This window comes from Chiloscyllium plagiosum, chromosome 2 (assembly GCF_004010195.1).
Source record: "Chiloscyllium plagiosum isolate BGI_BamShark_2017 chromosome 2, ASM401019v2, whole genome shotgun sequence".
NCBI classification, from domain to species: domain Eukaryota; kingdom Metazoa; phylum Chordata; class Chondrichthyes; order Orectolobiformes; family Hemiscylliidae; genus Chiloscyllium; species Chiloscyllium plagiosum.
The window spans coordinates 10,008,881-10,024,755 of NC_057711.1; the positions used below are offsets into that span (position 1 = coordinate 10,008,881).

Here is a 15,875-nt window from a genome sequence, read left to right on the forward strand (position 1 = left end):
GGGTTCTTGACACGATATGTAAACATTCCAACCAGGGAAGGGGTTACACTTGACCTGGTTTTGGGAAATTAGCCCGGCTAGGTGAGTGAAGGTTCAGTGGGGGAGCTTTTCGGGAATAGTGACCATAATACCGTGAGTTTTAAGATACTCATGGTTTGGGGTGACAGCAGTCCTAGGGTGAAGGTGTTAAACTGGGGAAGGCGAACGACAACAGTATTAGGCAAGAACTGGAGAATGTTGATTGGAGGTGGCTGTTTGAGGTTAAATCTACATCAGACATGTGGGAGTATTTCAAACAGCAGTTCATAAGAGATCAAGGGTGGCACATTCCTGCGAGAATGAAGGATAGGTATGACAAGTTACGTAAATCCTGAATGACCAGGAATGTTATGACCTTGGTTAAAAAGAAAAAAGGAAGCATATGTAAGGTCTAGGAGGATGAGAACTGACAAAACCCTTGAAGTACCCTTAGACCACCCTTAGAGTGGTCAAGAAGGCATATAGTATGCTTGCCTTCATTGGACGGGGTATTGAGTATAAGTGCTGGTAAGTCATGTTTACATTGTACAAGACATTGGTTCGGCCGCATTTAGAATACTGTGTACAGTTCTGGTCGCCACATTACCAAAAGAATGTGGATGCTTTGGAGAGGGTGCAGAGAAGGTTTACGAGGATGTTGCCTGGTATGGAAGGTGCTAGCTATGAAGAAAGGTTGAGTAGGTAAGGTTTATTTTCATTAGAAAAAAGGAGCTTGAAGGGGGGACCTGATTGAGGTTTATAAAATCATGAAGGGTATAGACAGGGTGAATAGAGACAAGCTTTTTCCCAGGGTGAAGGATTCAATAACGAGAGGTCACGCTTTCAAGGTGAGAGGTGGGAAGTTTAAGGGGGATACACGCGGCAAGTACTTCACACAGAGGATGGTAGGCGTCTGGAACGCGTTGCCAGCAGAGGTGGTAGGGGCAGGCACGGTAGATTCATTTAAGATGCGTCTAGACAGATGCATGAATAGGTGGGGAGTAGAGGGATACAGATGCTTAGGAATTGACTGACAGGTTTAGACAGTACATTTGGATCGGCTCAGGCTTGGAGGGCTGACGGCCTGTTCCTGGGCTGTAAATTTTCTTTGTTCTTTGTTCTCTTTGTATACAAGGAAAGTAGGAAGGAACCTACACAAGCAATTAGAATAGGTAAAAGGGTTAGAAAGCAGGATTAAGGAGAATCCCAAGGCTTTTTATGCATATATAAAAAGCAAGAGGGTTGCCAGGGACAGGGTTGACACACTCCAGGGCAAAGGAAAGAATCTATGTGTGGAGCCAGAAGAGGTAGGAGAGCTTCCTAAATGAATACTTTGTGTCAGTATTCACCAAAGAGAAGGAATTTGAAGCAGGTTCATCTCAGGGAAGGGAATGCCAAGTTTCTAAGCCAAGTTGCTATTAAAAGGGAATAGGTGTTGTGTGTCTTAAAAAGTATTAAGGTAGATAAGTCACCGGGTCTTTATGGGATCTACCCCAGAATGTTAAGGGAGGCAAGAGAACAAATTGCTGGAGCACTGACAGACATCTTTGTATCCTCATTGGCCACAGGTAAGGTCCAAGAGGACTGGAGAATAGCCAATGCTGTACCTTTGTTTAAGAAGGGTAACAGCAATAATCCTGAAAATTACAGGCCTCCGAGTCTCACATCGGTGATACGGAAATTATTGGAAAGGATTCTCAAGGACAAGATCTATACACATTTAGAAGGAAAGGGACTTATTAGCAAGAGACAGCATGGTTTTGTCCGGGGAAGGTCTTGCCTCACTGATCGAATTTTTTGAGGAGACAACAAAGGTGAAGTTATATGGTATTGGGGTGAGCTGGCAAGATGGATACAGAAATGGCTCAATCATAGGAGACAGAGTAGCGGTGGAAGGATTGTTTTGGAATGGAGAGTTGTGACTAGTGGTGTTCCACAGGGATCAGTGCTGGGTCCTCTGCTGTTCGTGATCTACATAAATGATTTGAAGAAAAACATAGCTGGTCTAATTATTAATTGAATGCAGACTATAGGTAGAGTTGTGGATTGTCAGAGGATATGGCAGGATAATAGGTCAGTTGGAGGAATGGGCAGAAAAAAATGGCAGATGGAATTTAATCCAGACAAACATGAGATGATGTATTTTGGAAGGTCACGTATAAATGGAAATTATATAGTGAATGACAGAACCCTTAGGTGTCTTGATATGCAGATGCATCTGGGTGTACAGGTCCATAGATCACTGAAAGTGACAGCGTAGGTAGATAAGGTAGTAAGAAAGCTTATGGCATGCTTGCCTTTTTTGGAAGGTATTAGATATAAGGATAGTCAATTATGCTTCAGCTTCACAGAACTTTAGTCAGGCCACACTTGGAAATTTGGGTACAGTTCTGGTTACCACACTACCAGAAGGATTTGGATGGTTTGGAGAGGGTTGCGAAAAGGTTTACCAGAATGTTGCCTGGTATGGGGGATGTTACCTATAAGAAAGGTTAGATAGACTGGGTTTGTTTTCACTGGAGGTTGAGGGATGAACTGATAGAAGTTCATAAGATTGTGAATGGCATGGATAGAGTGAAAAGTATGAGGAGTCAATTACTTGGGGACACAGGTTCAAAGTGCACGTGGGAAAGTTTAAAAGAGATATGCGAGGCAAGCTTTTCACACAAAAGGTGGTGAGTGCCTGGAATACATTGCCAGAGGAGGTGGTGGAAGTAAACACAATAGCAAGATTCAAGAAGCACCTGTCGAGAGTGTGGTGCTGGGAAAGCACAGCAGGTCAGGCAAACCCGAGGAGCAGGAGAATCAATGTTTTAGGCAAAAGCCCTTCATCACTTTCTCCAGGTGTCTTTCACACTCTGCTTATGAAAACCTTGAGAACATTTGTTCCTTTTTAGGGAAAACATCAGTAGTTCCTGTAAAAGAAAACTATATTTCGTAATGTGGGTGAAGAAAATATCAATATAATCAGAATGTGAATTTACAAAGCTAATTTACTGCTCTTCTATGCTATTTAATTTCAAATAGATATTTGCAGATATCTCATGGAACAACTAAATCCTGGAAAAGAAGTAAATTCAAAATTTGAGACTAGCTCTCGCGAAAGCCTAAGAGTGGCCATGTAAAATCAGAAAGAATAACCATTAAACAATTAATATGGACTAAACACTGATTAAAGAATTAAAAACATATTCATTCATGGCTTACAATGTTTAAAAAAAAGAGTCAATTTGTAACAGATCTATTCTTCTTGGCAACTCTTTCCTCAAAAAGAAATGGTCTAATCATCTCTTGAACAAGCAAGACAGAAGACATCCAATGGTATGGTACAGAGTTACTTCAGACATTTTCCACATCACTCACATTCAAAGGGTAACACTTTTCTTTTCGGAGGTGTATTGCAATTACTGGGGTATACTTACCGAGAAGTATCTGATGCCAACTGAGTCTTGTAGGAGACGTTCAAAGCACACAGCCCAACTAGCTACCTGTCGTTCCACGTGTTTTCTGCAGCTCTGGACACTGGGAAGACTTGCATTACTGTTTATGCTGTTCTCACTGTTGTAATTCTTGAGGTCTGCACTGTTCAACTCTGCCATAACAAGATAACAACCATGTATCTCACACATAGATTTGTAATATACTGCACTGTGGCCTGCATTAAATCAAAGCCAGTATCGTCATAAACACTGAAAATAATAATCATATGGTTGAATTTCACAATTAGTAGCAAAGTTGATGAAAGCTGTTACAAAAATGAGAAATCTCTGCTGTGGATAATCTTTTTGTCTGATGACAATTTAAACCTGGCATCAGGTCAAGGGGATCTCCAGACATCTAACAACAGTGATGACATCAGAAACAAAAACAGAAGTTGCTGGAAAAGCTCAGCAGGTCTGGCAGCATCTGTGAAGAGAAATCAAAATTAATGCTTTGAGTCTGGTTACCCTTCTTCAGAACTCAGGAAGGTTCTGAAGAAGGGTCATTGAACCCAAAACATTAACTTTGATTTCTCTGAACAGATGCTGCCTGACCTGCTGAGCTTTTCCAGCAACTTCTGTTTTTGTTTCTGATTCACAGCATCCGCAATTGTTTCGGGTTTTTATTTCGTGATGATGTCAAATACACTGATATATTCTCATAAAAGCAAATTAAGTAAAATCTACCACTTTTTCACATTTAACTATAATTTTCCAGAAAGTGAAATAAATGACTGGAAAATACACAAGTCATTAAGATAGAAGCTATGCTGTGGACCTCTAGGACTATGCCTCTTATGAATTATCCATTATCTGAACTTCAAGAAACATTCTGGCACCTCAAGTTCTAACTACCAGTTGCCTATGTACCTTCTAATTCACAACTCAGCATTAAGCTATTTTGACAAGTTAAACCCTTATATAGAATCAAAGTCATACAGCACGAAATCTGACCCTTCGGAACAACTTGCCCATGCCTTGTACAACTTGACCAGGTTACAAAACTTAAATAGACTCATAGAGATGTACAGCATGGAAATAGACCCTTCAGTCCAACTTCTCCATGCCGACCAGATATCCCAATCCAATCTAGTCCCACCTGTCAGCACCCGGCCCAAATCCCTCCAAACCCTTCCTATTCATATACCATCCAGATACCTTTTAAATGTTGCAATTATACTAGCCTCCACCACTTCCTCTGGCAGCTTATTCCATACACGTACTACCCTATGTGTGAAAAAGTTGCCCCATAGGTCTCCTTTATATATTTCCCCTCTCACCCTAAACCTATGTCCCCTAGTTCTGGACTCCCCTACCCCAGGGACAAAACTTTGTCTATTTATCCTATCCATGCGCCTCATGATTTTATATATCTCTATAAGGTCACCCCTCAGCCTCCGACGCTCCAGGGAAAACAGTTCTATTTTACCTGCTTTGGTCCACATCCTTCTAAACCTTGCCTATTCATGTACCTGCCCAAATGTCTTTTAAATATTGTAATTGTAGCTGCCTCTATCACTTCCTCTGGTTGCTCATTCCATACATGCACCAACCTCTGATGTGAAAAAGTTGACCCTCAAGTCACTTCTAAATTTTCTCCTGTCACCTTAAACATATGTTCTCTAGCTTTGCTTTTGCAAAAAGAGGTGTATCTCCACCTAGCTTATGCCTACATTTTTAGGTGAAAACACGGCACAGAAAACTGTGAACCTAAAAACTGCGAATGAACTATTTTCCAGGTATAAGATTTAACTTAATAGTAATGACAATTGTTAGAGGTTAGAAAAATCCTACATTTATACAGTGTGTTTCATGATCTCAGGGAATTGTAAAATCCTTTACAGCTAGCGAGCTACTTTTAGTTCGGTCATTAAGGTTACGGTCCAAAGATAAATCTCTAACCAGAAAGCAAATATTCCTGAACTAGAAATTCAGCTTACAAAATTAATCTCCACTTCTGATAGCGAACTTCTTTTACCAATAAAACAATTATGTTCCCTTTATATATTCCATTCTCCTTCTCTAACAGTATTGGAAATCTATCTACAGCATGTGGACTGTAGCTGTTCAAAAAGGGAGCTCACCACTACCTTCTCTGAAAGGCAACTAGGGTGAGCAATATATGCTGGCCAGCCAGCGACACCCATGTCCCACAATGGAATAAAAAAATTTTCATCTCCACAAAGTACTTCTTCTCACTTTATTGTTTTTCCTAACTGACTACAGAACTCTAATCTTGTCTTTAGTTTATTACTTTTGTACTAGTTGCTTAATTCATGGACTTTTCTGTATAGGATAGACTGAGACCTCATACTTGAATAAAAGAAGAAAAAAGGCGCATTAGCCACCAAAAAGATAAAACATGACCTGCATCGATCAATGGTACATTAGTGCGTCTCAATGTTTTACAATTCTTAAGTTGATGTATATCAAATGGCTGAAAATGTGTTGCTGGAAAAGCGCAGCAGGTCAGGCAGCATCCAAGGAGCAGGAGAATCGACGTTTCGGGCATGAGCCCTTCTTCAGGAATGAGGAAAGTGTCACATGCTACAGTCCACATGCTGCCTGACCTGCTGCGCTTTTCCAGCAACACATCTTCAGCTTTGATCTCCAGCATCTGCAGTCCTCACTTTCTCCTAGTATATCAAATAGCTTCAAACTACATATACCAAACCAAAAGAAATCCTCATAGTTTTGAAGTACTTTAATACTCCAGCTGTCAGTGGATATATCTTGTTTCTCATCTCCTCTCTGTAAGTACCAAATTCAGAATTGATCTAATCCTACTAACATATGAACAAGGAGCAGATGTAGACTATTAACCCTCAAGTATGTTCCACCAGTTAATAGGTTATTGTGGTGTAGTGGTAGTGTCCATAGCTTTGAGCCAGGAGAGGGATATCTGATAATATCTCTGAACAGATTGATGAGAAACTATCTACTCCACCAGCTAATAAGATCATGGCTCATCTGACTGTAACTTCAAATTCACATTCCTACCTACACTAATAACCTTTCACTCCCTTACTTAACATGAATCCATTCACCTGTGTCTTAACATAGTCAAGGACTCGGCTTCCACTTCCTTTTCAGAAAGAGATTTCCTAAGATTCCCAGTGAGAAAAAGAAATCACCTCATCTCTTAAATAGGCAGCCACTTACTTATAAACAGTGAACCCTTGTTCTAGATTATCCCATAAGAGTCTCTCCAAATCAAGGTGCCTGAGAGCTTTATATGTTTTATTTAAGTTACTTTTTACATTTTAAACTTCAGCAGTTAGAAGCCAAGTGTGTCCAACCTTTCCTCGGAAGACAAAGTGTCCACTCCAGATTAAAGTCTGACAAACTTTCTCTGAGCTCTTACTTTTAAATATTTCCTTAAATAATGTGAAGAATACTGTAAACAGTACTCCAGATATGGTGTCAACAGTGCCTTAGATAACCAAAGCATACCCCTCCTATTTTTGTAATCAATTTCCCTCACAATAATTAATAAAATTCTATGAGCTTTCCTAATTATTTGCCATAGGTGCAAACTATCCTTTTGCAATTCATACATATGGACACACAGAAACCTTTGAATTTTAGAGTTCTGAAATCTCTTATCATTAGGATGATATGTTTCTCTTTTAATTCTTCCTGCCATTTTCTCACATTATACATTATTTCTTCAATCTTTGCCTCCTCATTTAAACTACCTATATATTTTTGTAGCATCTTTATAGTCTCTTAACAACTTCATTTCCTATCTTTCTTTATGTTATCAGCAAATTTAGTGACTATATCTTCATCCAAGTCATTTACATAGATTATAAACAGGTGAGGTTCCAACACTGACTCCTGTGGCACACCTCTCATTACACCTTGCCAAACTGAAAAACATCCATTTATATCTACTGGCTGCTTCCCATTAGCCAGCCAATCTTCTATAAATACCAATATGCCTTCTAGGAATCTAAGTACATAACATCTACTTTTTCCCCATTGTCTGCAACACATTATTTTTTTCAAAGAATTCCAATAGATGGTTGAACATGATTCCCCTTTCATAGAATAATGTTGACTCTGCCTGATTATTTTGAACTTATCTAAGTGCAATAGCTTATTTAATAATAGCTTCTAACATTTTCTCTTTGACAGATGCTAAGTTAACTGGCTTGTAGTTTCCTAACTTTCTATTGCCCTTTTGTTTTAATAAAGGAGTTACATTTGCGATCTTCCAATGGTCCCTGATTTAGGGAGTTTTGAAAAATTAAAATTAAATGCATTGCTATGTTACTAGCCACTTCCTTTATGACTTTGGTCTGAAGTCCATCTGGAGCTTATATTGAGGAAATAGGAAAAGGAGTAGGCTATTCAACCCCTTGAGCCTGCTCTACCATTCAATAAGATCATGGCTGACTTGTGGCCTAACTCCATATGCCAACTGTGGACCTATATCTCTTGATACCCTTGCTAAATAAAAATTTGTCTAGCTCAGACTTAAATTTAATAATTGATTTAGTATCAACCACCATTTGAGGAAGAGAGTTCCAAACCTCCAATACTCTTTACATGTTTAAGTGCTTTCTAACATTTCTCCTGGGTAACCCGGCCTTTGTCAGACCACAGTTCCAACAATCTGTTCAGTACCACTTCTCTGTTGATTATAATTTCTACAGTTCCTCCCTCCTTTCCATTTCTTGATTTATTGCTGCTTCTGGATTATAATTTAAAGCCTTTATAATTGATGCAAAATAATGCTTAAAAGAAATACATGAACTTGGGTTCAATTAATCCTTGTTCACTGTTGCACATACTTTGCAAATGACAATGATATCCACTACACTAAGTATACAAGTGTAAAAATGACACAAGATATTTACTATTCCCTGTCCTCAATAAAAACATTAGTTCTGTCATTAACATCACATTCAACTGTAAATGTCAGTAGGGCTACTTACTTTCAGATGTTCTTGGTCTGAATTATGTAGGTTCACATAGGGCAATGCATTTAACAACTGAGCATAGTTGAGAAGTTGGTTGCCATACTAATTTATAACTAATCTGTCTGTGTTGCTGTTAAAATACTGTCTGTCTATCAGTATTGTATCGCAACTACATATTAAAATACTGGAAACTTCACCAGAGCAATTCCAGGCAAGCGAATAGAGGAGTACCATACATCTGCATTCAGTTTTTTTTTTTACTAATATTATAAATGCACGAATACGTAGTATTAAATTTGGAGGTTTCTGTCTAAAAATTGCCTAAGGCATAATTTTGGCAAAAACATTATTAAAATAATACATCTCAGTTCTTGAACAGTGAAGAAAACATCACAGTTCAGAATGTACAGTGAAAAGGCATACTCTCTCCGTTTACCTGATTGCACCTGGTAGGATCCACTGTAATGCCGTCTCACCAAATATTTCAAACTATCCACTGGAAACCAACCTCCAGAATCCATACCAGTCTCAACTGCACTTTCCCAGCAATAACTGGAAGCCAACTAAAGGCGGCCTCTGTGGCATTTTGTGCAGATTCTCTAACTCTTAAATAAAGAAAGTGTAGCTCACTCTCTGAATGACTGAACACATTCAAGAGACCAGTTGAGTTTGCTTCCCCACATGATCAAAACAATTCCTTTCCATGTGACTGCAAGTACAGGAAACAGATAGAATGTCGAAGACAAAGCTTTAAGAGCACTAGTTAAATTATTTAGGAGGAGTTTATACCCGTTCGTTACCACAGAAACATAAATTATTGATGAACCAGTGGGAAAATATTACTTGTGCTGAAGAGAGAAATATAGGGAAATCGTTATATATAGGAAATGATAGCAAAATAATAATAGGAAATTAAAGTAATTGGGATCATTGAAAAGCTACGATCCTAGAATTCAGATGCAAGAAAACAGAGCTTGGATATACTAATATCTGTCAGATCTTTTAATCTTAGAAAATTATAACTTAAAATATAGCTGTGGAACACTTCCATAAATTTCATTTTAAAGCTGGCTGCTCACTGAATGGATTTATAATGTAACCAATGTAAAGTGAAAGGAATGCAATATTGCCTCCTACAGGTGCTCTCAACTTCAACATGAAATATTAGACTGATGCCATCTATACTGCTCTGCTGATATCTCTATCCAGAAACCACTTTACATGCATTGATAATTTGCTGTACTACATCCAAAACTTAACCACAGTATTAAGATTTATTTTTAAAACAAACCTATACTATTTCATTGAATAGATATCATTAGTTGATCTATGTCATTCAGCAGAAGAAAGCATTAACATAATAATGACAGTATGTCTTGTTGGATAATACTGACAGTGAATTGGCATGGTAGGTGAAGAGGTAAAGTTTGATTGAAAGAAGCAGGCACTAAGTTGGCATAGGGTAATGAGGGGCAATGGGGGTGGGGCAGACAGCATTAGGTCACATGAATTGATCTGAGGAGTGTATGGAAATGGGGGTATTTGAAGTTAATTACTAGAGAAACTGTTTAAGGTTTCATGCCTTTTGGATAAATAGGATACCCCCCTATGGATCAGGTCCCAGAGCAACTTTGATGGGAGTATGGTATCTTTTGTGAGGGGTAATACACACTAAAATTGTGAGAAGTAATTTGCTTGTGTGTAAAAAAAACACATAAACTGTGATTTGTAAAGTTGTCAAGAAACTTTTCAAAGAAAACATGCAATTAGAAAAGAAATGCATGCCATTTCAGATATGGTTATATAGGATTTGCATTCATTTTCATAATGTGGTGCTGATTAATTGACAGTGCCAGCTTGTTATTTTAAGCACTGGAGTGAGGTGTTTATTGACAGAAGGTTTAACTTCTTAAGGGACAGATTTTTTTAAATCAGAAATTTGTTCTTGTAATTTCACTGTGTTAAGTGTTTGTTTTATATCAGACTAGGGGTGATTTTGTCAACAGTGACATGTCTGGTAAATATTTTCTAATTGCAATGCCTCATGGAAAATGCCTGTGCTGCATAGTAAGTGTGTTGGCACGAATAAAGAAGTACAAAGATTGGGGTGGGTGGGAGATAATTGGGGACACAATGTCCTAGTAATATTATCGCTAGACTATTAATCCAGTAATGCAGATGACATTTTGGGAACGCGTGGCAGATGGCAGCATTTGAATTCAATAAAAATCTGGAATTAAGAGTTCAATGGTGGCCATGAAACCATTGTCAATTGTCAGGAAAAACCCATCTGGTTCACTAATGTCCTTTAGGGAAGGAAATCTGTCATTGTTACCTGGCCTGGCCTATATGTGATTCCAGGCCCACAGAAATGTGATTGAGTCTTAATTGCCCTCTGGGCAATCAGGGATGGGCAATATATGCTGGCTTAGCCAGAGACAACCAAATCCCGTGAGAGTCCCACCTTTTTTTTTTAATTCAAAGTTGATATGGGTATTATAAAGGGCATGGGGATAATTATAGGCTATAAAGTATGAGGGGCTTTGGAAGATGGGTAGAGAGTGGTACAGAAGGTGTAAGCGGCCATGGGGATCAGCATGGGGCATAGAGGATCTGAGGGGTGATCAGGTTAGCTGGATGGACGCAGCGGGACATATCTGGTTTGAGGGGCCATGGGGGTGGAGGAATGGGCACAGAGACTCTACGTACCATGGAGGTTGGGTAGACAGCCGTAATTGCTGCAGTGTGTGTAAGTAGATGAGCACGGGGTGCCATAAGGGTATGAGGGATCTTGGGGGCTAGGTGTAGGGTTATTGGTTGATAAGGTTATGCGGGGCTGTGGGGAATGAGTGTACGGGCATACATTGGCATTGGGAATAAAAGGCATCGCAGGGCATGTTTGCAGGGGCATTGGTTAACATAAACGTCTGAGGGAACATGGGTGGTGCATAGGGGACATGATGAGCTATGGAGATAGCTTTGTGCATACAGCTAGGACAGATCAGAGTGGGTGAACTATATTGCCATTTCTTCATAGCCGCTGGAGTCAAAATTCTGGAATCACCTTCCTAACACCATTGATGGTGTACCCACATCCAAAGGACAGTTGTGATTCCAGAATTTAGCTCTCACCATTACCGTCAATATGGGCAATATATTTGGCACAACATCTCATGAACAATTCCATCAATTTGTCTATATTCATTTGAAGTACAACTCTATCATCTTCACAGTTTACACTATTTCCAAGTTATATATCAGTCGCAAATTTTGAAGTTTTGCCTGTACACAAGAAATAGGTAATTAATATAAACCAGGCAAAAAACATCAGCAATGCCCTTCTTAGGAACTCTTCTATAAACCTTCCACTAATCCGAAAACATCCAGTAACCACAATTCTCTGCTTCTTGTCACTCAAGCAATTTTGTATGAAACCAAGTTGTACCAAAACAAATTAATTTTTATTTTACAATGCACTACTACAATGTTAGCTTCATTTAATTCTTGAGACGCAATAGTGAATTGATCACCTAAGTAGTTTTTTACAGGACATTTTTTTCATTGTTTTGCTGTTATTAAGTGCTGTCAAGTGTATTCACAGAGATAAGCTTCATGCAACAGTAATCAATCTTGAAAGCTGAAACAATGAATTTCACACAATGACAACTCTAGATTTTTAGATTTAAGATGTTAGCATGACATACTATACACATAATTATCTAATGTTTCAAAAGGAACTTTTATATAACTTGGAAATTACTCTTGCAGTTCATAACCGGTATAGGCTGACGTGAACCAAATAACAACAATTCCAGTGAGTTATTATACAACTGGACAATACAAAAAAATGTAATATTTTCTTGCATTTGTTCTATTGGATTATCTTAGACCAGTTTTGTGCAAAAGTCTTCATTCCACATAACTGATTATTTTTATCTCACTGAAGTCAAGCTAATTTGTGATAGAGTTGACCAGATAAATCTTCATACTGCTTTTTAGGCAGAGGTTATGTCAAATACCCTTGTGTTGCTACACTGCAACAACAGTTCACCACCACTTAGAGTAGATAGATGGTTAGGTGCTCTTGCCCATGAAGTCAACATCTATCTCTTCCTTCATTGTGCTGCAGAACTCAGAATCCATAGTCTGCAGCAAGTTGGATATATAAGCAAGAGAGAGATCACATATAAGCACCTGATCAGAAAAGAAAACATAAACCACTTTGATGGAACGCAAAACATTATATATCACTAAATAATATAATTCTGGCAGGAATACGGAATAATCTGCAGGGTTTGCCTGCCACAGAATCTCAGTCTACACCTCCAAATTAGTTTAATTAAATACTTACTGTTTAATTCAATACATAAAATAAACTAGAACAAGCACTGTATACCCTACCATGTCTGGTCTTGACTTATCTGAAAATGTGCACTAACCTCCATCGGAGACCGCCGCTATCTGTAAGAAAGGAGAGAGACATGGGTGAGTACACTTCATTATATTAATGCGAAACATTTTTACTGCTGTTTTTTTGAGACTCTGAATGTCTATGATGAATTTAAGCACCTTCCTAAATTGATAATTTCACTCAAGTTGAAATGAAAAGATTGGTCTTGCCTGAAAGAACGGGGTAAGGGAAAGGCTACATAATCCCACAAAAGAAAAATAAGTTGCCTGAACAAGTGCCAGAATAAAGGAAAATATTTCCAATGGCTTAAAAGTTCTGCATCCAATATTATCGTAGTGGACAACTAGGCCAACTACCGGTTTAAAAAGTTTCCTCTATTCCCAATAACTTGCTCTGTGGAGTGACATTATAAAGAAAACCACAGCCAGACCAGGGGAAGAATTCACGTGTGAAGGGAATGAAGCACAGAATATATCTATAAATACAAACCCTACTGCCGTCAGAAGATGTCAGGTTTTCTGCAGAACATCTCAAATTATGAGAACAGAGTGATATAAGTCCTGAGGCAATTCATCCCTTGACCCTTCATTTAATATCAGTACAAACCAACACTAGAGAATTACTAAACATGTTAATTAAACAGACCTCAAAGTCACACGCAACAGAACCTGTTTTTCCTGGTATTGCACAAATTTAGTCCATATGCTGCCCCACCTCTGTTCCTGTACAATGAGCATGTCTCACAATATTCTGGAGTACTCTTGTACATTTTAGTCTGCTTAGGCTTAGTTACGAAAAATGAAACACAGGAACCTTCAAAAGTTCAACAGAAACATAACTTACACAACTGTATATTTTCTACTCACATATTAAGCTACTTGAATTATTTAACTATTCTTAAAGGCACAACATGCAATACAGAAGAGATTTAGTAATGAATTATTCCAGGCCTCAGTGAAACTGAATGATACATTATATAAACTTTGAGACTATTCTAAATGATCACAATTCATAAAACCATGTAGTTTTAAATATGTGAATTACTATATGATTAATTTAATTAAGGGCAGGTCCAGTTGACAACATTATGCTTTGCTTCTTTCTTACACTTTTTTACAAAAATGAAGTAATACTTTAAGGGCTGGATTTTACATATTTTAGAGGGGTTATGATGGCAGGAAGGAAACTGGCTGGTCAGCTCACTCCAACTCCCACCATCTCAGATCATAAAATCAATCATTAGGTGGACAATTGGTGGCTAAATGGTAGAAAACAGCCAGTTAGCAGTGCAAAGTGGAGCTCAGTGCCCAATCAGGAAGTAGCAGAGGGGTAATGCCATTAACAGAAGTCAGTTACGGATACAAATTTAAAATCCCATGTCTCACTGTCTTAATCTTAATTTCTTATGGAAGAGGGGAATCAGATAAAAAAGTTTAAACAAAATAATCAAATCTGTTGTTACAGTCAGCCATGGTTATGGCAGCAGACCCTCCCTTCCACCCTTGTGCTACTGTGACACTGCTGTCATCAAACTCTGCCAAACTAATTCATGCCAATGCCACATTAATACAGTGGGCAACAGGAAACTGCAGTTGATTGGGTCATTAAGGAACTGAGTAGGTGGGGCAGGGAAGGTTGAGGGTGTGTGCTGAGGTGTTGGTGGGGTGAGGGTTTGAATGGCTTTGTGTCAACGAAGTGAACACCTTCAACTACAGGTGTTTTACACTGCACCTGGCCTATTGCAACAATAGGTCAAGCTCTTTTTGGATACTCGGTTAGTTCCACTTGATCATTTTCGTTTGGTTTGAAATGAAAACAGTGGCAATTTTTCCAGTCACAGTACATAACTAGTTCCACAACTGAAGTGGTTTTCCTCAGGTGGATTCCTGAAAATACAAATAATGCAGTCACAAGTTTTCCTTTTGGTAAAAATGTGCACTGGAACATTCTATACAAAAAGGATAAATTAAATCATATCCTACTAAAAAAAATCAGAAACATAAGTTTGAAAACAAATGTCAAACAGCTCTGACTAAAAGAAACACAGAATGCCAATTTTCCCTGCTAACTACAAATGATAATATGAATATCCAGTTGAAAGAATAAGCACGAGCACATTATAATTATTTTCACAAAATTGGAAGTGGAACCCCAACCATACACCACCACATACTTTCAAAAAGATACTTACTAGTGATTGCCATTCATCAACTAAGTAACAATTACTAGCTCTCAATTTCTGAGCAAATATGAAAATGGCTTGTGCTGACAGACCAGGAATCAACATTACAAGTATGAACATGAAGATTTTTGGAAAAAGAAAACTGATGGAACAATTCTTTTTTTACAAATCATAAAACAATTAAATATCTATGAATATGCAGATACACAGATGATAAATTCTATATACAAGTCCCGTGTATGGAAATCAAACTAACAATTCATGCAGCTCCTCAAAAGCAAATTATGCTATTATTGGTTATTACCAGAACAACTTTGATTTATGTAGTGTTCCTTATGTCAGAGGTTTGCATGGCAGTTTACAAGGAAGATTAGATTAGATTCCATTCCCAACAGTATGGAAACAGGCCCTTTGGCCCAACAAGTCCACACTGACCCTCCGAAGAGTAACCCACCCACACCCATTCCCCTACTCAGTATTTACCCCTAACTAATGCACCTAACACTATAGGCATTTTAGCATGGCCAATTCACCTAACCTTCACATCTTTGGACTGTGGGAGGAAACCGGAGCACCCGGAGGAAACCCACGCAGACAGGGGGAGAATGTGCAAACTCCACACAGACAATCACCCAAGGCTAGAATTGAACCTGGGATTCTGGTGCTGTGAGGCAGCAGTGCTAACCACTGTGGCGATGGCAATGGCAATTTGAGAATCAAGGGGGATCATTGCGTGTTAAATGCCTTGTTATCGGCCCAACTCACCTCATTATTATGCAATTTTCTATCTTAACATCTAGCTTTTTTGGTGAATTTGGTGAGAAAGCAGGAAACCACTGAGCCACTGTGCCGCCCTA

General features: G+C 38.6%; 1 protein-coding gene across 1 annotated transcript in view; it reads right to left on the minus strand.

Annotated features, from left to right (window-relative positions):
• The window catches only part of rgs12b (regulator of G protein signaling 12b), a 269,956-nt gene that overhangs the window by 135,500 nt on the left and 118,581 nt on the right, over window positions 1-15,875 (minus strand). The window contains exons 4-5 of the mRNA XM_043703699.1: window positions 12,865-12,886; window positions 3,441-3,610 (exon numbers count right to left, since the gene is read on the minus strand). Of these exons, the coding sequence (XP_043559634.1) occupies window positions 3,441-3,610; window positions 12,865-12,886 (192 nt within the window). The remainder of the gene's footprint in view (window positions 1-3,440; window positions 3,611-12,864; window positions 12,887-15,875) is intronic.